This window comes from Podarcis bocagei (genome assembly GCF_964188305.1).
Source record: "Podarcis bocagei genome assembly, chromosome: 13".
In the NCBI taxonomy this organism is placed as follows: Eukaryota; Metazoa; Chordata; class Lepidosauria; order Squamata; family Lacertidae; genus Podarcis; species Podarcis bocagei.
Genome location: NC_138138.1, coordinates 35,419,805 through 35,443,779, shown reverse-complemented (window position 1 = coordinate 35,443,779; position 23,975 = coordinate 35,419,805). Strand labels below are relative to the sequence as shown.

At 43.7% G+C, this 23,975-nt stretch overlaps 1 protein-coding gene across 8 annotated transcripts in view; it reads right to left on the bottom strand.

The window, feature by feature from the left end:
• Nucleotides 1-23,975, bottom strand: part of LOC308571894 (serine protease 27-like) — a 33,864-nt gene that overhangs the window by 7,387 nt on the left and 2,502 nt on the right. For 2 of the 8 annotated variants that reach the window (XM_081167525.1, XM_081167526.1), the window contains exon 2: nt 22,374-22,518. In XM_081167525.1, coding sequence (XP_081023651.1) covers nt 22,374-22,431 — 58 coding nt within the window. In that variant the 5' untranslated portion in view covers nt 22,432-22,518. Of the gene's footprint in view, nt 1-1,028; nt 1,174-4,424; nt 4,551-22,373; nt 22,519-23,975 lie in introns of those variants that run through there. The other 6 variants (XM_081167520.1, XM_081167521.1, XM_081167522.1 and 3 more) reach the window with 6 other exon arrangements.

Genomic DNA, 23,975 nt, shown 5'->3' with positions numbered 1-23,975 from the left:
AGGACCAGCAGCCTCAAAAATAAGGGATCAGCAGCCAAAATAAGGGATTTTGCTTAGCTTACATATAAATCCGCCACTGATGGAACCATGCATCTTTGTCTGTGACTGACTTGTTTTGCAGAGGGTTGGACTAGATGATCCTAAGGGTCTACAACTCCAACCAAAGAAGAGTGGCAGACAAAACTGATGAACGACGTCCAGATGGGAAAGCTTACAGGCAGAATTAGAAACCAGGAAGAGGACCTCTTTCATAGAGAATGGGGAAAGTTTATGATTTAGTTGAAAAGCTATTGTAAAGAGTTACATACGTTGGTAGGATTGAAAGAAAACTTGTAGTAAAAATTTGAACTATGGATGGACAAATGATTTATAAAAATAGAGTTAAGAAAGGGATGCAGAGGGGGAAAATCACTACATTAAGATGCTGCACTGGTTGGAGGGTATGCTAAGCAGCATGTCGGGGCTGCTGTCGTCCTGGCGTGAGGAGTTCCATCGGCCCTTCCCCGCCCAAGAGAGGGGGGAGGGAGAGAGACTATCGCCTACGCCGCCCGCAAGCCCGGCATGAGGTGGTTGCAGTGCTGCGGCGGCCGCTGAAGTGTCGCCCTTCTGCGTCCCTCCCCATCCCCTCCTCTTCCTCCTCCCTCAGGCCGCCTCCTCAGCCACCGCTGCCACCTCCAGCTTCCCCTGGCAGCGTGGCGGAAGTCTCGCAAGAGAGGGGCTGCCTGCTCGCCCTGCGCCACCCGTCTCCTCACGAAGCTCCCCTGAGGGGGAAAAGGGAGAGATGGAGATACGGCAGCTTCTGCGCACGCTCTCTCTCGCGGCGGAGGACCCCGAGCCGCTGCTTCCCTCCCAAGCCGGGCGAGCATGAAACCCGGGAAATTTAAGGGACATCATCAATAAGGGACAGCAGTGGGACACAGCGCTGGGATAAGGGAGTTTCCCGCCAAATAAGGGACGGTTGACAGCTATGCCCCTAAACAAAGGCTACATGGAGGGGATTTCTGCATTTCCCAAACCCTATAAGTCACCTTGTAGTATGGTCAGCTGCAAAAGCCACACAACCAGCGTGAAAGACACAGTTGCCATGGCTGTCCCTCTTCTGAAGTGTCCTCTGAGTGGCTGAGCACCAGTCGGTTCTGGATAACTGACGTTTTATTTCAGTCTGGGTGTCTTCTAGGATCAAATACAGTATCAAGGGTGAAAGGATAATGCTTCCTTCATTGAATCTGGAGATGCAGCACAGAACCCCCAAGTCCCTCAATCCTCTGGATCCTGGCAGCACCCCAAATCGCAGTTGACCTCCTGAGACCTCCTGTCTCCTGCATGCCTTGGGCTATGGTTGCCAAACTTTCTGGCAGCGCTTGGGTGATATTATGGATTTGGAATACTTAGATAAAAAGTAGTACGTAAGTGTTTTAAAATAAATAAATGAAAATAAACAAATTACCAATTAATAACAGTGTAAAATAGTTATTGGGGTGTATGGGGTATCAGGGGAGGAGTAATAACCCTAGTGGAGGACAGATGGGTGCCAACAACAACAAAATAGTTGTTGTTATTATTACTTAGTGGTATTATTGGTGGTAGTTTATCTATAGCCCATTTATATGCATGGCATTTATGAAGAACTAAGGATTAGGTCCTTGCCCTGAGCTGCTTTCAGTCTAGAATTCAGCACAGAGGAGATAAAAGAGGAAGGGGAGAAAAATGCAGGGCTCAATGGATGAATCATATTGATGCATGCTTCTTGCTTTCCAAGACTGTAAACGGCAGCACTCTTTTGAGTTTTTATTTCCTTTGGGGGAGAAAACTGGATTTTTTGGTAATATTTAGCTTATTTACAGATATACAAGCTGAGCATAGTACACTTCACCCTTGCAGCAGGTCTTCCACCTCCCTTTAGGGAGATATTGGCCCCACCAAGGTGTCTTCCCAGCTCTCCCTCTTGTTGCTTTTGCATCTCTCCAAAACTGCTTCTTCTTTTCATTTCTGCATGCACAAAACTTTTCCTTAGCTTGATGGAGGGAGCTGGGCATGCCACTTTCTCCAATCTCAGAACCTGGGCCAGGACCTTTGCTTCTTGACTAAAGCACTCCCTGCATGTACAAGTGTGGGTGTGTATAAGTGCTTAGTTTCACACCCAAGTTGAGACACCCAGTTTCACACGTGTGTTTCTTTCAATGTCAGGAAACCCCCCCCCCCCCCATGCTGGCTCATGAGGGGAAATGGAACATTTTTCCACCAGCCTCAGCCAGCCCCCACCTGCTGCAATTCTGACTTAATAGCCAGTTCAGGGGCTGGAAGTGCCTAGATCTCAGCAGGGAGGGTGATGGGAACAAAACTAGAATTATTTGGCCCTGCTTGTCACAGGATCTTGCTCCTTCTAGTGTTGGTCTTCACCCTGACTTCCACTCTACCATTACAATCAGCACCAGCTACCTCTGCTCAGAATACCCTAAGGCATGCTCTAAGGAGCGGGTAGGAAACCTAAGGCCCTGCGGCTGGATGAAGCCCAATCGCCTCAATCCGGCCTGCGGATGGTCAGGGAATCTGTGTGTTTTTACAGAATGTGTCCTTTTCTTTAAAATGCATTTGTGGGACATAGGAATTCGTTCACCCCCCCCCCATATAGTCCGGCCCACCACATGGTCTGAGGGACAGTGGACCGGCCCCCGGCTGAAAAAGGTTGCTGACCCCTGCTCTAAGGGAAGCACATAATGCAGACACTTTGGAGAAGCTAAGCAGTTTTGGAGGGAGACCACCAGTAAACCCTGTTCATGCAATCTCCAGCTGCAAGGAAGATGGGGGGAGAAATGAACAAACAAATAACCTCGGAAACAGAGGGGCACTCCCCCCTTGCCTCTTTTAATCTACTAGAGAGAGAAAAACATACTAGGTTAACATCATAACACTGACTTTTCCATTGCCCAATTTCACACACCACACAGTAGCTTTAGAAAGGACACAGTGGAACCCCGGTTTTTGAACGGTTTGCTGACTCAAAAGTTTTTTGTTTGAGCCATTTAATTTTATTTACGACTTCTTTGTTTAGTAAATTCTCAACTTGTGTTTGTTATATCCAAATCCCCACTTGGGCTTCCTTGTTCTTAAGATGTTTGCCAATTCTTTTACATTCTGTCTTATTTCTTTAAGCATTAGGTTGAAGTTTTGATCTCTGTTTTTCTTTTTCATAGCAGATTGTGGGATGCAGAACCCCCTCATATATGCCTTACTGGCATCCCAAATTGTCCGTCCCTTGTTTGTTATTAATTTGAAGAAATTCTACTAACGTATCTTTGGTTTTTTAAACTATATCTTCATCATTCAGGATACTCTCATTTAGTCTCCACCTTTTCATATACTCCTTCTTCTGTGTTATTTCCAGCATTGTCAGGTTATCGTCTGACATTACTCTGGGCAAAATGTCTGCTTTACTTGTTCTTAATACTATTTTCTTGGAAACCCAAATATTATCTTTTCTACCTCCCAATTTTTGGGATTCTGAGAAGTGTGTAATATCTTTCCCATTTGGGTGTTTAATCCGCCATATGTCGCAAAGATCAAGATTCTCTACAAATTGGAAGAAGGTAAGAGGTAACTTCCCAACGTTCATAACCCTATCTCTTTCTTTTCTGTTCAAGTCTACAGAGGTCACACCATTAAAGTCTCCTACGAGAATTATATTTTCATTATAATGACCCCAAATTTTTTTCTTCTAAATTCTTATAAAATTCTAATTTCTTACTATTTGGGGCACAAATTCCTATAATAGTTAATTTTTCTTTCCCATATTTTCTTTCCACTCCTAATACTCTACCTTCCTCGTTTTTGAATAGTAACGTTGGTTCTAGGTCGAGGTTAACATACATCACAACCCCCCTCTTCTTCTCTGAACTTGCTGAAATAAATTCTGAACGCAGTCTTTTATTAATTAGAATTCTTCTGTTTCCTATTTTATATGGGTTTCTTGGAGGCACATAATATCCCATTTTTTAAAAAAAAAAATGTTCTCTCTCTCTCTCTCTCTCTCTCTCTTTTAGATTTACTGTTCAGTCCATCAACATTCCATGATATGCATTTGAGAAGGGATGCCTCTTTTTAAGCCCTTGCCACAAACAATTTTCCCTTACAGCCAACCTATTTATGGAGCATTCATCCTAATTTTTTGGCAGGGAGGTTCGCTGTTACTGTGCTGAGCAGATATTCTCCTGCATTTCTAGTGCATTTCTCTTCACTCTCATCACAAAAATATCTAATTTTTATAGGAAGTGGGTTTGTTACACACAACCTGATTTTGCTGGTTATGTCATTGAATCCCTCTGCCCCGCAAAATAGTGACAGTCTAGAGCCGTCACTCTTTAAACCCATCTCCTTTTTACACCCCTGAAAGGTGGGGAAAACTTGAGGGATTGATTCCCACTCACCAATCCATCACCTTTTAGCACAATTAGTTGCAGCAGCCGCAGTACCAGTAAGGAGGGCTAAACGACATGCTCCACTCACTTCTGATTCTGCAGTCCTTCTCTGAAGTATCTTCCCGATGGTTCCTTTCCAGTGAACGCGAGGAAAAGCTGAACTTTGATCTTAATTAATTGTGCTATATAATGTTCCATATCAAGGGGAAAGGGTGGTGCTTCTGTGCATTTCCTCCTCTTTGGCTTCCTGATATTCTCTCTACGTCTGGAGTGGGGGTGCAACATATAAATTTCAGTTCTTTGAATAAATACCCTCCAACATTTCTCTGATGAAAATAGGGACATCTTTTCCCATAATAATAATTTTATTATTTATATCCTGTCCCTCTGACTGGATTGCCCCAGTCACTCTGGGCAGCTTCCAACATATAGAAAAACATAATGAAACCAGGGCTTTTTTCAGCTGGAACCAGTGCTTTTCCTTCTGGGGTTACGCGGGGGTACCCATATCCCTAAACATTTTGTGAATCTAAGTTTGGCCTCATTGAGGGGCAGTATTTCAATATGAGTGGGAAAATGAGCACAGGCCAGAACTCACCGGAACTTAGTTCTGGCACCTTTCAGGTGGGGCCCATTGCCATTATAAGAGAACAAGGGAGGTGTTCATGGTGAGTTCCAGCACTACTTTTTCTAGAAAAATAGCACCGAATAAAACAATAAACATTTAAAAAATACAGGGCTGCCTTCAGATGTCTTCTAAAGATTATATTGTTACTTATCTCCTTGACTCAGAGGTCACATGACTCCATACCTGCCAACATTTCTCTGATGAAAATAGAGACATCCTAAGGAAAAGTGGGACATTCTGGGATCAAATCAGAAACCAGGACAGCTTTTGTAAATCCAGGACTGTCCCTGGAAAATAGGGACACTTGGAAGGTCTATTGAATTATCTAAGCCCCATTGCAAAACCTCAAATTCTCACTCTCTCCCACAATCCCAGACCTCTCATCTCCCCATTCCTGCTACTGGTGTTGACAGGTTTTCTGGCCAGGTTCCTGTGTCTTTAAGTCAGGCAGGGCCAACTTAAGGCATTTTTGCTGACTGAGGTGAACAATCAGATGCTTGAGGTGGAGGAGCAGTGACAGACTGACTTTTGAATCTTATTTCAACACTGATAAAGCACAGTGCCCTCGATGGCACCTGAGTGCAGTAGGATTGTGTAAGGGGCAAAGGGCAAGCTATGTGACATGTACAGAATCATAGAATTGTAGAGCTGGACCTCCATGAGTCATCTAGTCCAACCCCTGTAATGCAGTAAAGTTCCGCCCTCTAACATTTCAACCCTCCTCCTTGTAGTATCTGCCACACAGGGGGAAGTGGCAGTTTCAAACAAGGTTTGAATCCAGAGCTTGTTTCCCGAGTTTGGAAAGGCTTTGTTGTAGTAGCTTTTTGTGTTGTGCTCATCTCTGATATCTGTACTTGTTAAAAGTGGCTTAACAAAATAACAACCCCTCAGTGTTACTCCATCCCTGCTTTACTCAAACCTTTATTGTTGTATAAAACCACCATTTTCTTCTCAGCGTACTGCTACTTCTGCTTTACTCAAACATCTACTGTTGTTTAAAACCACCATGTCTTGACCTAACTATAATCTTGTTCTGGAAGCATCTTGCTGGTGCTAATCTAACATATTGTTATTTTAAAGTTTGGGAAACGTCACGTCTTGAAAAATCACCATATTAAGCGAAGGGTCTTGAGGGGTCAAATTAAAGAGATTTGTCTGTTTTGTACAATGTTATTATGTTTGTCAACAATGAGGAATACTATTTTGTCTTACACTGAATCTAACCAAAAGACTTTATAACCTGAACAAAAGAAGAGAGACATTGCATGTTATTTTGTATTTCGTGAACCTGAAACCCTCCATATGTTGTTGGGCTTCACCTCCCAGCAGTTCCATCCAGCATGGTCCATGGTCAGGGATGGTAGGAGTTGTTGACCAGCAACAATGGAGGGTCAGAGGTTACCAGTGTCTGGTTTAAATCTTTAGTAGCTCGGGACTTCCGGGTCAGCGCCATCGGTGAATGGCGGAGTTCCTCCGTTCGGAGGAATGGGCTCCGTGGAAACTGGGTCTTCCCGCCGCGGCGAAGGTGGGGACCCGCTAGAAATCCCAGGCGGAGGAAGCCTGGGAATGTGGGGTTCGGCAGGGCACCAGGAGCGCCCCCTACTCGCAGGGAATCCCATTTAGGGGCTCCGGAGTGAAGTGGGGCGAGAAGCGCGGTGCTGCGAACTGACTGCTACTTTCACGGAGTGAAGCCGCACAGCCATTGCCGGAGAGCGCTGACTTTTTCCTGTGGACAGTTGGATTTAAAACAAGTACCCGTGAGTAGAAACGGAAAATTGGATCAAGAAATTTCTTAATTTGGTAACGAAGTGGGAAGGTTCAAAACAGGAAGTCTGCCTTCCGCTTTTTGTATATAGACTAAAGCAAAAACTTTGTAAGCTAAAGCCTGGAAAGCTGTCAAAAAAGTCTAAATTTCCTTCATTTAGAATTACTGAAACCCCCTTGGAAGCAGGAGAAAGGGCAAGTATAAACAAGAAGAAGAAGAATTGCAGAAGGGACATGGAAGAGACTTAAGGGCCTCGGACATAAGGCTTCCAGGTTGATGGACTAGATAGAATGGACAGTAAGAACTGACACAATCCGAGACCAGGAAGAAGGGACGTTGGATGAAGATTGGAAGAAAATTTATAAAGAAAATTTTCTATTTGGGGAATTGGCTAAAAATTAATGAATATTAGGGAAAATGTTGGAATGAAACTATATGACTTTAGTAGAAATGATATCAGGAGTAATGTATATTTGATAACTAAGATTCAAGCTTTAAGGTGTTTTAGGGTAAGATAAGGTTAAATTAATTAAGGCAATGTGAATAATAGAATATGGGGAAAGATGGAAAGGATTGGCTGAGTTAATTATTAGATTAAATTAGGTTAGGATAAATTTTTTAACAAAAATTGAGAAAGATGGAAAGAATTTGCTGAAATAACTAATTAGACTAGAATACAAAAAGGGAGGTGTGAGGAAGTCAATGAAACAAGCAAATGGAAGTTTTAGATATGTAATCTGGGATTTGTGTTGTTTTCTTTTTTCTTTTTATCTTTTTGTTGTATTGGTTTTTGTGTTTTTTCCTTTCTCTCTCTCTCTCTCTGTCTATTATAGTGTTGTTTTTTTAATGTTTTTTCTTCTTCTTATAATTCTGAAAACTACTAATAAATATTATTATTTTTTTAAAAAATAAATCTTTAGTATCTCCAGCATTTACTGGCAAGGTAGTTCTAGTGACTCTGTTAGCCTCTGCCCCTTCCCACAACATCTGGGCCAATGGTCTAACTCAGTACAGTGGTACCTTGGTACTTGAACGGCTTGGCTCCTGAAGAAATCGGTTCCTGAACTTGGAAGTGAGTGATCTGGTTTGTGAACGTTTTTCAGAAGCCAAATGTCCGATGTGGCTACCATAGCTTCTGATTGAGTGCAGGAAGCGCCTTCAGCCAGTTGGAAGCTGCGCTTTGGTTTTTGAATGGTTTTGGGAGTCGAATGGAGTCCCGGAACGGATTAAGTTCGAGAACCAAGGAACCACTGAATATACATGCATGCAGGATGCAGAAAGAAGAGGAAAAAGCTGAGCAAAGCATAAAGAAATGGAGGTAGTTGAAGCAGACAGAGATAGTACATAAAAACATTCTCTTTCTCTTTGTGTATACATACAAATATTAAAAGAGAAAAGAAGAAATAATCATACAAAGATTAAAGCAATAAAACAATTGCAAGTATTTTATAATAATTTATTGATAATTTTAAAACTCTGAAGCGTCACAAATAAAAGATCAAGTGACTGAAGAAATTCATTTTAAAGTTCATAATTTATTATGTCTTCTCCAAGGGGCTGAATTTATCCACCACTTGTTTCCACTTCATTTAAAAATGTCAATTAAAAACGTTAATTTTCTTTTAAGAATGGAACGACAGGCACCACTTAAAATAAATAAAAAGGAATTGTGGACATTAAATCATCACTTTCAGTATCACTGTAGAAGTCTGAAATATCATAGCTTCCAACTGATGTCCATGGATGGAAAATTCTCAGCTTCTTCTCCAGCTGACAATCCTGGGGTTCTTTGGGTGTAAGAGTAAGCTGCCATGGTTAGAGTGTTGGACTAGGACCGAGGAGGCCAGGGTTCAAATTTCCAGTCAGCCTGTGGGAGACCTTGAGCCAGTCATACACTTTCAGCTGAACCTACCTCACAGGGTTGTTGTGAGGATAAAAATGGGGAGGAGGAGGAGAGCCATGTATGTCATCTTCAGCTCCATGCAGGTAAGGTGGGATCAAAATTTAATAATAAATGCTTAAGCTATGATCAAATGGTTACAAAGGAACTGAAATGTGGTAAGGCTAATGCCTGTATTAATCAGAGAGAAGTAGGGGTAGGTTTCCCTGGATCTACTGCATGTGGTGATTTAAACAGAGTCCTCCAGCAGCCTAAATATTCCAGGCAATTATAGGTAAGAGGGAAAGCCAATAGACTGGTTTTTCACAGAAGGGCTAGCAGAAGAGACACCAAAGTGAATGTCACAACAAGGGCGTTGTGTAGTTGGTCACTTTTGCCACCACTTCCATTTCCGCTACTCATCTTGTCTTGGATCCAGTTGGCATAGAAAGGCACTAGAGTGTAGACACCAGGGTGGTTTCTTTCAGCACAGCCATCTCCCCAACTTACAACCCCAGCCTGGGTCCAAACTCCTTCAAGCTGGCAAACCAAAGGTCCTCCAGAGTCACCCTGTGGAGAAAGAGATGGGAGGTAGCAGAGGATCTACGCTGAACACTCTGATATCAGACTCTGAATCTTGATTGGGTGAAGCAGCTGGAATCAGTGCGATAATCAGGGATGGGGGACTCCACCTCCCAACAGTTCCAGCCCATGGTAAAGGGGTGTTGGGAGTTGTAGCTGAGCAATATCTAGGCTCGTCCACAAACTAGGCTTGTCCTGCCGCTCTCACCCAGGAAAACCTGCTGTTTACCACTGAAATGGTAAATGCTTTTAAAAACATCTTTATGCTCCCCCTCCCAGATTGTCCAGAGCTTTGGGCTGGGTTTTCACCAATATGCTGATGACACCCAGCTCTATCTGCTGATGGACGGCCACCCCAACTTGACCCCGGACACACTGACCAGATGCTTGGAAGCTGTGGCTGGATGGCTTTGTGGGAGCCAACTGAAATTAAATCCTTCAAAGACAGAGGTCCTCTGACAGGGTCGGGATGGCATGGGCTGGGGGACCAACTCCCTTCTCTTGCGGGGGCCGAATTAGTGCCATTGCCTTCCGTTAAGAGTTTGGGTGTAATCCTTGACACCTCCCTTTCCATGGAGGCGCAGGTTACAGCAACAGCCAAGGCGACATTTTCCCATCTTCGCCGTATCAAGCAGTTGGTCCCTTATCTTTCCCACTCCGACCTGGCCACAGTGATCCATGCAACAGTCACCTCCAGGCTTGACTACTGTAACTCTCTCTGTGAGGCTGCCCTTGAAACTGTCCCAGAAACTCCAGCGGGTGCAGAATGCTGCAGCGAGGCTCCTCACAGGGTCCTTGCCATGGGAGCATATTCATCCAGTGCTCTACCAGCTGCACTGGCTCCTGGTGGAGTATAGGGTCAGGTTTAAGGTGCTAGTTTTGACCTTTATAACCCTATGATGCCTAGGACCCTTGTACTTACGGGACCACCTCTCCTGGTATGTCCTGCAGAGGACCCCAAGGTCCATGAATAATAATAGCTTAAAGATCCAGGGCCCTAAGGAAGCCAGATTATCTTCCACCAGGGCCAGGGCTTTTTTGGCTGTGGCTCCGACCTGGTGGAATGCTCTGTCCCACAAGACTAGGGCCCTGCAGGACTTGATCTCCTTCCACAGGGCCTCTAAGACAGAGCTATTCCTCCTGGCCTTCAATTTGAATTAGCCTGATCCTCTATTCCCTTTCTCCTTTCCTCTTCTATAAAGAAATCCTTTCTGCGACCCCACATTTAAATTCTTCCCTGGTCTCCTTGCTGGCCCTAGTAGGACCAACTTGGCCAGTTAGCCCTGGTGATCATTTGATGTCTACTGACTGGGCCCTCCCCCCCAATGACCCCTGAATTTTTGAATGTTATTGATATTGATGCTGCATTTTATGTTGTATTTTATGCTGTTTTAAAGTCACATTTTAATCAATGTTTTATATTTGCTGTTAGCCGCCCTGAGACGGGTTTTTAAACTGGGAAGGGCAGGGTATAAATAAAAATTTATTATTATTATTGGAATGGAAGTCCTTTGGTTTTTTTCTGCGGATTGATGTTAGCGGTAAACAGTAGGTTTTCCCAGGGAACATGGCAGGACAGACGAAAAACCGCTCATGCCTCAAATCATGGGACAAGTGGAAAACCTCTTGGGCAAGCAGAAGTGTGGACAAGTTCCCAATGTCTGGTTTAAATCTTTATCTGTATTTGCCAAAATGGCAAAAATGACAATGAAGATCAGAAACCAAGAAGGCAATAAATCCAATAAAGAATGGGGGGGGGATTTATAAGTTACCTGGGAGAACACTGTAAAAGGAGGATTTTAACAACACTTTTAATGTAACAAGAATTATGGTAAGAATGAGATTTTAAGGAAAAATAGAGAACATTATTATGATGCAGTCAGTGGCGTAGCGTGGGTTGTCAGCACCCGGGGCAAGGCAAGTAATTTGCGCCCCCTAACCCGTGGATTTGCGCCCCCTAACCCGTGGATTTGCGCCCCCTAACCCTAACCCACAGATGTTGCGCCCGGTGCGGCCGGCCCCCCCTGCACCCCCCACGCTACGCCACTGGATGCAGTTGAAAAAGATTAACAATGGAACCCATGGAGGGAAGTCCAAGGATTCAGGGACTACTATATGTCTATGATTACGATTTTGGTTTGAATGTAAATGTGAATTGTAAAATTGAATAAAAAAACCTTTAAAATAATAAAATTTATCACCTCATGCATGAATGGAATGAATGAAAGATAGTTCTAGTGATTCTGCCAGCCTCTGGCACCTGCAATATTTGGGGTATTGCCCAAAGAAGCAGCATCACAATATTTAAGATGAAACAAAAGCAATAACACTTTGAAAAATGGGAGAATCTGAAAAATAGTCTCCCTAGCTAGAGTCAAATTAGTAAGCAATGCCTAAGTACTATATACACACAATGTAAGTTCATACATACAGTAATAACATAAGGGGTTTTCAAATGCCACCACGCCAGATCCTGCCTTTGTCTACCACCTGCAATGGCTGTATGAAGAACAGGTCATGGAACAACCTACCTGGCAGGAATCTTTCCCACCTTCTGGGTAACCAGCACAGATCATATCCTGCTTGATAGGATCCCAGCCCAGGCCTATCACTGGGCGACTGTTATAGAGAATATTGCAGGAATCTCGATTTATGAGTGGCACCTTGACTTCCTGAAGGGTTTGTGGGTATGGCAAATGCACTGGAAGAGAGAGAGAGAGAAATGGAAAGCGGTCATGGAAAGCAGAGGCAGAATAATTCAAGTGCATTCAGACACACGCACTTTTAGCAGTGAGTGCATGGCGGGTGTGCACTCACTACAGCTCAGAGCATGAATCATAGAATCATAGAATCATAGAGTTGGAAGAGACCACAAGGGCCATCGAGTCCAACCCCCTGCCAAGCAGGAAACACCATCAGAGCACTCCTGACATATGGTTGTCAAGCCTCTGCTTAAAGACCTCCAAAGTAGGAGACTCCACCACACTCCTTGGCAGAAAATTCCACTGTCGAACAGCTCTTACTGTCAGGAAGTTCTTCCTAATGTTTAGGTGGAATCTTCTTTCTTGTAGTTTGGATCCATTGCTCCGTGTCCGCTTCTCTGGAGCAGCAGAAAACAACCTTTCTCCCTCCTCTATGTGACATCCTTTTATATATTTGAACATAGCTATCATATCACCCCTTAACCTCCTCTTCTCCAGGCTAAACATGCCCAGCTCCCTTAGCCGTTCCTCATAAGGCATCGTTTCCAGGCCTTTGACCATTTTGGTTGCCCTCCTCTGGACACGTTCCAGTTTGTCAGTGTCCTTCTTGAATTGTGGTGCCCAGAACTGGACACAGTACTCCAGGTGAGGTCTGACCAGAGCAGAATACAGTGGCACTATTACTTCCCTTGATCTAGATGCTATACTCCTATTGATGAGGCCCAGAATTGCATTGGCTTTTTTAGCTGCCGCGTCACACTGTTGGCTCATGTCAAGTTTGTGGTCAACCAAGACTCCTAGATCCTTTTCACATGTACTGCTCTCAAGCCAGGTGTCACCCATCTTGTATTTGTGCCTCTCATTTTTTTTGCCCAAGTGCAATACTTTACATTTCTCCCTGTTAAAATTCATCTTGTTTGTTTTGGCCCAGTTTTCTAATCTGTCAAGGTCGTTTTGAAGTGTGATCCTGTCCTCTGGGGTGTTAGCCACCCCTCCCAGTTTGGTGTCATCTGCAAATTTGATCAGGATGCCCTTGAGTCCATCATCCAAGTCGTTGATAAAGATGTTGAATAAGACCGGGCCCAAGACAGAACCCTGTGGCACCCCACTAGTCACTCTTCTCCAGGATGACGAGGAACCATTGATGAGCACCCTTTGGGTTCGGTCAGTCAGCCAGTTACAAATCCACTGAGTGGTAGCATAGTCAAGACCGCATTTTACCAGCTTCTTTACAAGAATATCATGGGGCACCTTGTCAAATGCCTTGCTGAAATCAAGGTAGGCTATATCCACTGAGTTCCCTTCATCTACCAGGCTTGTAATTCTGTCAAAAAACGAGATCAGGTTAGTCTGACATGACTTATTTTTCAGAAATCCATGCTGACTATTGGTGATCACAGCATTCCTTTCTAGGTGCTCACAGACTGTTTGCTTAATGATCTGCTCCAGAATCTTCCCTGGTATTGATGTCAGACTGACTGGGTGGTAATTATTTGGGTCCTCTCTTTTCCCCTTTTTGAAAATAGGGACAACATTTGCCCTCCTCCAGTCTGCCGGGACTTCGCCTGTTCTCCAGGAATTCTCAAAGATGACTGCCAGTGGTTCTGAGATCACATCTGCCAGTTCTTTTAATACTCTTGGATGCAGTTCATCTGGCCCTGGAGACTTGAATACATCTAAACTAGCCAAGTATTCTTGTACTATCTCCTTAGTTATTCTGGGCTGTGTTTCCTTTGCTGAATCATTTGCTCCAAATTCTTCAGGTTGGGCATTGTTTTCTTTATCGGAGAAGACTGAGGCAAAGAAGGCATTGAGGAGTTCAGCCCTTTCTGTGTCCCCTGTTTGCATTTCACCATCTTCTCCTCTGAGTGACCCCACTGTTTCTTTGTTCTTCCTTTTGCTACGAACATACCCATAAAAGCCTTTTTTGTTGCTTTTAACCTCTCTAGCAAGCCTGAGTTCATTCTGTGCTTTAGCTTTTCTGACTTTGTGTCTACACGTGCTGGCTATTTGTTTGAATTCCTCTTTGGTGGTTTCCCCCCTTTTCCATTTTTTGTACACATCCTTTTTTAATCTTAACTCAGTTAAAAGTTCTTTAGATAGCCACCCTGGCTTCTTTAGGCACCTTCCATGTTTCCGTCTCAATGGTATTGCCTGACGTTGTGCTTTTACTATCTCCCTCTTAACAAACTCCCAGCCATCATGAACTCCCTTTCCTTTTAGTATTACTGTCCATGGGATCTCACCCAGCACTTCCCTAAGTTTTATGAAGTCGGCTTTCTTAAAGTCAAGAAATTGAGTCCTAGTATGCTTGGCTGCTCCTTTCCGCTGTATAGTAAACTTCAGAAGAGCATGATCACTCGTGCCTAATGATCCTTCCACTTCTACCCCACTAACCAGCTCATCAACATTGGTTAGGACCAGATCTAAAATGGCTGTTCCTCTTGTTGCTTCTCCCACCTTCTGGACAATGAAGTTGTCTGCAAGGCCAGTGAGGAATCTGTTTGACCTTATGCTCTTGGCTGAGTTTGACATCCAACAAATATCCGGGTAATTGAAGTCCCCCATTACTACTATCTCCCTTCCTTTTGCATGCTTGGCCATCTGTTCCAGGAACATGTGACATGTGCAGAAGGCGGCCATACTGGTGCTTTCTTTGACATGCGCAGTGGGACATCATATTTCACTCAGGGGTGGCATGTCCCAATTTGGCTCCTGAGGGAAAACCAGAACGTGCCAATGTTGCTGCCACCCCCTGCCAAATCCTCTGTTACCTGGGTAACACCATTGATGGCAGGTTTGGGTGAGTTCTCATCAGATCTCATTGGAAGCCACTGCTTTTCTGCCAGTAGTGGAGTCTGTGGGGCACTTGCAGGGGTGCTACCTCTTAGTGTTCTGCTGCCTGAGGCAGTTGCTGCAGCCTGCCTCACCGGTGGGCCGGCTGGGCTTCCACTACCCCTAAGAGCAGCAGGCTAGCTTTGGAATGAAAGTCAGATAACATGGCTGTTTCACATCTCTCAGCGCTTGCCAGCTGAGGCACCTGCTTCACTCTGCCTAATGGTAGAGTTGGACCTTGGGAAATTTAAAAAATGCATTTTTTAAAAAAAGAAATCCTCATGAAAATCCAGTCGCAGCCCAGTGCAATTTTCTCCTAATATATGCATGCATTTTCATTAACCCATGCATTTTTATACAGACTTTACCCCAGCATATGTAAGCATTTTTGTACACATTACTTGGCTGCAGAACTGCATGGCAAAATTCAGAGAGTGGCAATGTTTTCATTTGAGTATGCTTTGGAGAAAGTGTAATTTAAATGAAAACAGAATTAAATTTCTCTCCTATTTGTACTGAATTTGCCTCCAGAGTGTCAGCATTTTGTGGGAGGGATTCAAGCACGTACCAAAATGTTTGCGGATTCCAAGTGCAGTATGATCACATCTTGCACAGGGGTTCAGTTCCAGGTGCATGGATTTTTTTTGCATGCACAAAAAATGCTTATACCTAAACCCTTGGAGCTGCCCCATAACCAAATCAAACTGAATGCTCAAGAAGGACTATAATTGGGGCCTTCCAGATAGCATTTTTATTGTGCATTCCTGAGGATTTGTGCTCATGAAGGTCTTGGGGCAGTTTCAATGGGTTCCACTTTTAATACTGCTTGTGTCTGCAAAAGTTTTGGGATGAATTAGGATGAGCCCCAGAGTCTGAATGAGCCTTTTGAAGAACACCCCTCACCTCCATACTGAATATTTCCCCATCCGGTCACCCAGCAGGATTTGTTCAAAGGGAACTGTGTAGAGGACTCTGGCAGGCAGATGGGGAGGATGTAGTTGGTGAACTTCACAGGGGACTTCAGCTTAATTAAAGCAATATCTCCAGTGGATCCACTCAAGCCATTGTAGTCAGGGTGGAGGATAATCTGCTCCACGTCAGATATCACTGCATTATCTGAGACGTGTGAGAGTTGATAGGCACCTAGGAGGACATTGTATTGGAACATGGACCCTATTCTGTGAATAGAAGGACAAAACAAACAAACAAACAAACAAACAAACAAACAAACAAACAAATGGATCTGTCAATGCTGACCTTTGAGTTCCTGCTGCTCACCCTAACCCTGGACTCCCTAGAGAACTATAATTCCAAGAACTCAATTCCCTGGGAAGAGGGATGGATTTTTTTAAAATTTTTTTTTTAAGAGGGATGGATTTTGAAAACATTCTGAGAACTGTAGCTCTGTGTGGGGAACAGGAGTCTCTTAACAACTCTGAGCAACTGTAACATACTACGGTCCCCAGGGTTTGGGTTTTTTTGGGGGGGGGGGCGAAGCCATGACTGTTTAAAGTGACATGGTTCTGCTTTGAATGTATTGTACACCTGAGTCACCAGATAGCTGACAGGCAGGCAGAGGATATTAGCCTGCCCTTGAGCCGTCTTTCAGGTGACGCTTGATAACGGCTGCACAGCAATACCCATCAGATACTCACCTGTTGAAGAAGCAGTGAGCTGCTGAGAGCACCCATTGCTCAGCTATGAGGGATCCTCCACAAATAGGATAAAGGTTCCGTAAAATGCTGACCTGCCAGGGCCACGACCCATGTGAGGCTGGTTGACCACCAACAATTCGTGGAGAGTTTATTGGTTGCCCACACCCTGTGAAGGATGAGGAGGAAATGAGAGGACTTGCTGTTATGGTTTGCAGCACAGCCAAGTTGGAGCTCTTTGAGCAGAACAGGACAAGGGCATGAGGAATCAAAATTTCTGAATTTCAATTGGTTTTCCAGTAAGTGTTTTTTAATCCTCATAACAAGATTTCCAGTTATCAATTTTGATGGATTTAGTGAGCATTTCATCTGGTAAGTAAAACTGACTTACTGTTTCTTAACACAACATTTATTGCCCAATAAATCCTCAGTCCTTGGAACATGTGGCCCAATGCTGTGCATGTTTATCACAAGTAAGTCTCATTTTCTTCAATGAGACCAAGGACCCAGCTACACATGGTGTTAAGTATGTGGTTTGCCATTGAGTGCAAGATCTTTTGTTCACAGATTTCCAATGTGGGCTCCTAGATCTGGATTGGGACCTTGATGTGTGCATTTCAGAACTTAAACCATTTAGCCTCACCACAGCCATGATCAGGATCAGGCCCTCCTCTGCATGGAGGAGAGGTTACCCTGCAGAACCAAAGTTGAGGGGGAAAGGCTTAGTTAGAGTGCCCTTCCCTGCCACACTGGGGTCCCAATTAACACCACCTGTACTTTGGCCTTAATTCCCATGTAAGTGATAAGAACTTTGAAAAAATTACTGAAGAAGTGAACAGTGAACAAAAGTTTTATCTGATAAAACAATATTCTCTAGAATATACCAATAAAAGCTAAATGTAAATCTTGAGAACATGGAACACTTAAAAACCTCCTTCCCCTAATCATAGGGCTATGTGTTTGTGTGTTTCTGATTGCTAAATCTTGAATTTTTGAATTATTTCTGAAAACTCAGTTGGATTTTTAATTTTCCATTTTAGCATAAGAAGTGCCCTTAGTTAGTCACAGACAGAGATGGGCAAATTTATCAATTTCAGTTTCTTCCAGTCGTCTAAGTTCAGCTGCACACAACTCTGCATCCCCCCCGCAAAGGCTTTAATGAAAATTCACCAGCATTTATGTACAATCTCCCCTAATGTAAACATTTTTTCCGTTTTAAAATGATATTTATTATAAGTTTAAGAATTACAGAAAAAAGAAGAAAAGAAAAGAACAAAAAATTTGACAAGACATACATTACAATACATAAAAGAAAAAGCATAAAAAACAATACAACAATACAGCAAAAAAACACAATAACATTAAAACACACATCCAATGTTCCATATCTTTATCTTTCATTTACTTGTTTCATCGACCTCCTCACACCTCCCTTTTTGTATTCTAATTTAATTAATTGTTTCAGCAAATTCTTTCCATCTTTCTCAATTTTTGTTATATAATTTATCTTAACGGTCTAACCTATTAATTAACTCAGCAAATCCTTTCCATCTTTCACTATATTCTGTCATTCAATTTACCTTAATTTATTTTAACCTTATCTTACCATAAAAAACCTTAAAACTTAAAACTTAATACTTATTTGTACATGACTCCTTATATCATTTCTACTAAAGCCAAATAGTTTCATTCCAACATTTTTCCTAATACTCGTTAATTTTACACTAATTCTCAAAATAAATTTTAAAAAAACTTTCTTCCAATCTTCATCCAACGTCTCTTCTTCCTGGTCTCGGGTTTTGTAAGTCCTTCTTGTCCATTCCATCTAGTCCATCAACCTGGTGATCTTATGTCCGAGGCTCTTAAGTCTTTTCCATGTCCCTTCTGCAGATCTTCTTCTTGTTTATACCTGCACTTTACTTTGTCTTTTGTTGATCTTTTTCTTAATTTCTTTCCTTTCTCATTGGGGGGTAGGCCTCGGGGGGACTCCAATCCAAAAATATCTCCATCTCCCCTCAGCAGATCAGCCCATTCCCCACAGTCAACACTGTAATCCAGAAAGTATTTAAGAGCAAGTTTCAAAGTCCCTCCAAAATTAAGATCCCTCACAACTCCAGACCCCCCCCGGTCCACTCCAGATTCAAACTTCAAGAACAGCGGCTTATGCTCCTGCAAGGCCTCGAGTCTCTCCATTTGTGTTACTTGAGGTTCAACAGCAACCTCCTCCATTATCTTCTGCACTTGCCCTGTCAAAACAGGTTCCTGGGTTGGTTCCTGAATGGTTTCTACATGGGTATTCGCCGTTTGTCCAAAGTTTTTGACTGCAACAGTCATCAAATCCATCTTCTCATGCATCTGCTCCAGCAAAGCGCTTGTCTTGCAAAAAGCAAGCACCAAAACTTCTTCTAAACACATTTTTATTCAAGGTCAGAGTCTGGTCTCACGATCCTAATCTCCACAGCTGTGAAATCCCCAAATCGACTCCAGCAACAATTTAGCAAGCTCCCTCTAGAGGAGACAATTTCTATTTGTATCCATCTTTTGAAAGCAGAACCAACAAAAGAAAATTACTTTCATTTTTCAAATATTTTGTTTCTTTTGAATGCAAAAGGCAACATTGGAATCAATTTATTTCTCTTTTTTAACTATCTGTCAAAAGACATTCCATTCACAGTCAATGAACTTCTCCATAAATTTCTGTCTCTGACACCCCGTTCCCAGGTTTGAGATGGTGGGAATTTATCTTTCTTTACTCTCTCTCCTGCAGGCTTGAATAATCAAAAATTCCCCCCATTTTCTCCTGCTTCCAAGAGGGGTTTTGGTGGTAATAACTGAAGGAGATTTAGACCTTTATATACGACTTTCCAGACTTTAGCTTGTGAAGTTTTTGCTTCAATCTATTTACAAAAACGGGAGGCGGACTTCCTGTTTAGAACCTTCCCGCTTCAGTGCCAAATTAAAATGTTTCTTAATCCAATTTTCTGTTCTACTCACGGGAACTTGTTTAGAGTCCAATTGTCCACAGGAAAAAGTCAGCGCTCTCCGGCAACGGCTGTGCGGCTTCACTCCATAAAAGTAGCGGTTGATTCAAAACACCGCGCCACTCACCCCACGTCACTTCGGATCCCTGAAAAAGGGTTTCCCTGCGAGTAGGGGAGGCGCTCCTGGTGTCAGCCGAATCCCACGTTCTCAGGCTTCCTTCGCCTGGAATTTTTAAAGGGTCTCCGCCTTCGCCGCGGCGGCAAAACCCGATTTTCACGGAGTGGGTTCCTCTCGGTCAGAGGAACTCCGCCATTGCCGATGGCGCTAACCCAGAAGTCCCCCAATGTAAACAGTTTGCAAAGATATTTTCCCTACTATAATACATCTTTGTATGTCTTTGCTAACATATGCATTTATTCACACTTTACGTTAGCATATGCATTTTTCTGCATATTACCTGACTGGAGAACTGCACTGCGAATTCTGGAGAAGGGAGAATTTGGAAGGAGAGCTGTGTTTAATTTCATGTGTTGTTTCAGAAAATGCTAACCAGGTAGGTTCATCTTTAAATGTGATCTGAATCAAATTTCCCACCCAGCTCTAGTCATAGATGTGGCAATGGAATCCCTGAGTTCTGGACTCCTAGCTCTCAGCCCAGAACTTTCTCCACTAACTCTTCTGTCACCAGAGCTGGAAGCAGAACCTCCTAAAATCTTGGGGTTTCAAGTTTCTGTGGGTCAGGGATTAAGATTCTTTGTGTGAGAGGCTCGATGGGGGCCTTCATTTCTTTAGCTAAGTGGGTGGAGTTGCAGGCAAAGTGGGCAAAGGAATGGGTGAGACTGTTATCTTTGTGGAGAAAGGTACATTTCAGCCACACAAAAGTCCAGCGGTCTCTACATTCCCCCACCACATCTTTTCTGGCAAGGAAGAGGCACCAATATGGTTCAAGGATGCTTTCCAAGCAGACAGAACCACTCAAGGACAGCGTGGAGCCTGGCTGGAGAGAGATGTGGCCTTTGGAGGGTACATGAAATGGGGAGAGCCTTGAGGACGGACTAGCTTCCCCATCTCTGTTTGTGGCTTGGCTTAATGTCTTAAGGAAGTTGGTCATCTAGAAGACATTGCTTCTGAAAACCATGCAACAGCACCTGGAATGGGAGAAACCTCTTTCTCTATCCTTGTAATGCGCTGGAACCAGCTTGATTTGGATCTGCTGTCTTCATATTAATGTGGCACATTAAGAAGTATCTTATCTGAGGTGAGGAGATTGGATAACATGACCTCTGATTTTAGTAGTCCTCGTTTGGTTTTGATCTCCTCGGGTGAAACTCCTGCACAGAAATGCTTCCAATATAACGAATTGCTCTTACCTGCTGTTGAGCTGGCAGCACCTGAGGAAAATGAAAACAGATACTTCAGGTAAGAAATATTGTAGAAGAAAGCTACAGCATAGGATTGTATGTAGGAACAAGGGGAAGGGACCTTGTCACACAGGCCAATTCCAGGAATTCATGTATCTGCTTATGTGCGTACCCATTTTTTCTTCCTTTATGCAAGCCATAACCAAAGCAAGAAGCTCCCAATTACCGTATTTTTCGCTCTATAAGACGCACCCCCCCTAAAAAGGAAGGGGAAATCTGTGTGCGTCTTATGGAGTGAATGCAGGCTGCGCAGCTATCGCTGAAGCCAGAACAGCAAGAGGGATTGCTGTACAGCGATCCCTCTTGCTGTTCTGGCTTCTGGGATAGCAGCGCAAAGTCTATTCAGGGCAGCCGGAGCGTGTCTCCCAATGTGCTGAAGAGGCTTTGCGTTGCTTTCGCTGAAGCCAGAACAGCAAGAGGGATTACTTCTGGGATTCAGAATTTTTTTTTTCTTGTTTTCCTCCTTCAAAAACTAGGTGCGTCTTATGGTCAGGTGCATCTTATAGAGCGAAAAATACGGTAACTGTAGTACCCCCCTTTTTTTGAGATCCATGTTTTCATGTGAATGTGTCTGCACAAGATATATATCTTGTAAGGAAATGGGCTGGGGCAGAGGCACGAACTTCTAAAGAGGTTTGTGGGGACCTGATGTAACATCCTGACGTCGCACACACAATGTTGTATGGAACCAGGGAACAGAGCTGAACACCCTCTGAACATGGAGCCCCCCCTAAAAATGCCCCCTGAAAGTGCCATGGCCTTGGAGAAGGTGACTATGGGGAGGGGCTTGAAGGAGTTGTGGGGAGACGTGGGCAGTTCAGGTGCAGTGGGTATTCAGTATTGGCAAGCAATGTGAACGGGTGTGTGTTCCCTAGGGCTACAATAGAGCAAAGGCTCTCAGAGCTTTTAGATGCCGCTACTTAGCAGCAGCAGGGGTACAAGAGAAAGCTCCTAGCATAATTCTTCCCTCTAAGTTTAGTAGAGGGCAAGTTTGCCCCTCCACTCTTTCAGTTTAGAATGAGGGACACATGATGAAGCCAGGTAGACTTGACTCTCAAAATCCTTTGCTCTTAGAAATAAGTATTCTGTGTTACGCTGAGCATGTGGTTTCCTTTCCTCCTCAAAGCAACAATAATTTTTTTGTGATTTTGTGTGCAGGAGAAATGCTGTTTTGATAGCTTCCCACCTTTGTATTGCATGGCTTAAAGGTGTAAGATGCATCAACCTTGCTGAGGTTAAAGGTAAAGGTAAAGGGACCCCTGACCATTAGGTCCAGTCGTGGCCGACTCTGGGTTTGCAGCGCTCATCTCGCTTTATTGGCCGAGGGAGCCAGCGTACAGCTTCCGGGTCATGTGGCCAGATCCCCTACAGAAGCTTCTTTGAGCTACAAGGAAGAAATGTAGTGGCAAGCTTTTTATTTAAAATATTTTTATCGCTCCAGATTCCCTTCCTATCCCCTAAATGAAGGCTACATGGAGGGGATTTCTGCATTTCCCAAGCCCTATAAGTCACCTTGCAGTATGGTCAGCTGCAGAAGCCACAGAGCCAGCGTGAAAGACACAGTTGCCATGGCTGTCCCTCTTCTGAAGTGTCCTCTGAGTGGTTGAGCACCAGTCGGTTCTGGATAATTGATGTTTTATTTTGGTCTGGATGTCTTCTAGGATCAAATACAGTATCAAGGGTGAAAGGATAATGCTTCCTTCACTGAATCTGGAGATGCAGCAAAGAACCCCCAAGTCCCTCAATCCTCTGGATCCTGGCAGCACCCCAAATCGCTGCTGACCTCCTGAGACCTCCTGTCTCCTGCATGCCTTGGGCTATGGTTGCCAAACTTTCTGGCAGTGCTTGAGTGATATTATGGATTTGGAATAGATATAAAGTAGTACGTAAGTGTTTTAAAATAAATAAATGAAAATAAACAAATTACCAATTAATAACAGTGTAAAATAGTTATTGGGGTGTATGGGGTATCAGGGGAGGAGTAATACCTCTGTTGGGGGACAGATGGGTGCCAACAACAACAAAATAGTTGTTGTTATTATTACTTAGTGGTACTATTGGTGGTAGTTTATCTAAAGCCCCATTTATATGCATGGCATTTATGAAGAACAAAAGTCCTTGCCCTGAGCTGCTTTCAGTCTAGAATTCAGCACAGAGGAGATAAAAGAGGAAGGGGAGAAAAGGAAGGGGAGAAAAATGCAGGGCTCAATGGATGAATCATTTTGATGCCTGCTTCTTGCTTTCCAAGACTGTAAATGGCAGCACTCCTTTGAGTTTTTATTTCCTTTGGGGAGAAAACTGGATTTTTTTTTGTAATATTTAGCTTATTTACAGATATACAAGCTGAGCATAGCACACTTCCCCCTTGCAGCAGGTCTTCCACCTCCCTTTAGGGAGATATTGGCACCACCAAGGTGTCTTCCCAGCTCTCCCTCTTGTTGCTTTTGCATCTCTCCAAAACTGCTTCTTCTCTTCATTTCTGCATGCACAAAACTGTTCTTTAGCTTGACGGAGGGAGCTGGACGTGCCACCTTCTCAGAACCTGAGCCACTAAAGCACTACCTGCATGTGGGTGTGTATAAGTGCTTAGTTCCACACTCAAGTTGAGACACCCAGTTTCACACTGAAAAATCGTGTGTTTCTTTCAATATCAGGGGGAAAACACCATTCTGCCTGTGGTATAGTATTATGACACCCCTGAACCAGTGGATGATGGCTCTTGAGGGCAAATGGAACATTCTTCCACCAGCCTCAGCCAGCCCCCACCTGCTGGTCTTCCTACTTAATAGCCAGTCCAGGGGCTGGAAGTGCCTAGACTTAGTGTTGCTCTTGCAGAACTCAGCAGGGAGAGTGATGGGAACAAAACTAGAATTATTTGGCCCTGCCTGTCACAGGATCTCGCTCCATCTAGTGTTGGTCTTCACCCTGACTTCCACTCTATCATTACAATCAGCACCACCTACCTCTGCTCAGAATACCCTAAGGCATGCTCTAAAGTAAGTGCATAATGCAGAAACTTTGGAGAAGCTAAGCGGTTTTGGAGGGAGACCACCAGTAAATCCTGTTCATGCAATCTCCACCTCCAAGGAAGATGGGAGGAGAAATGAACAAACA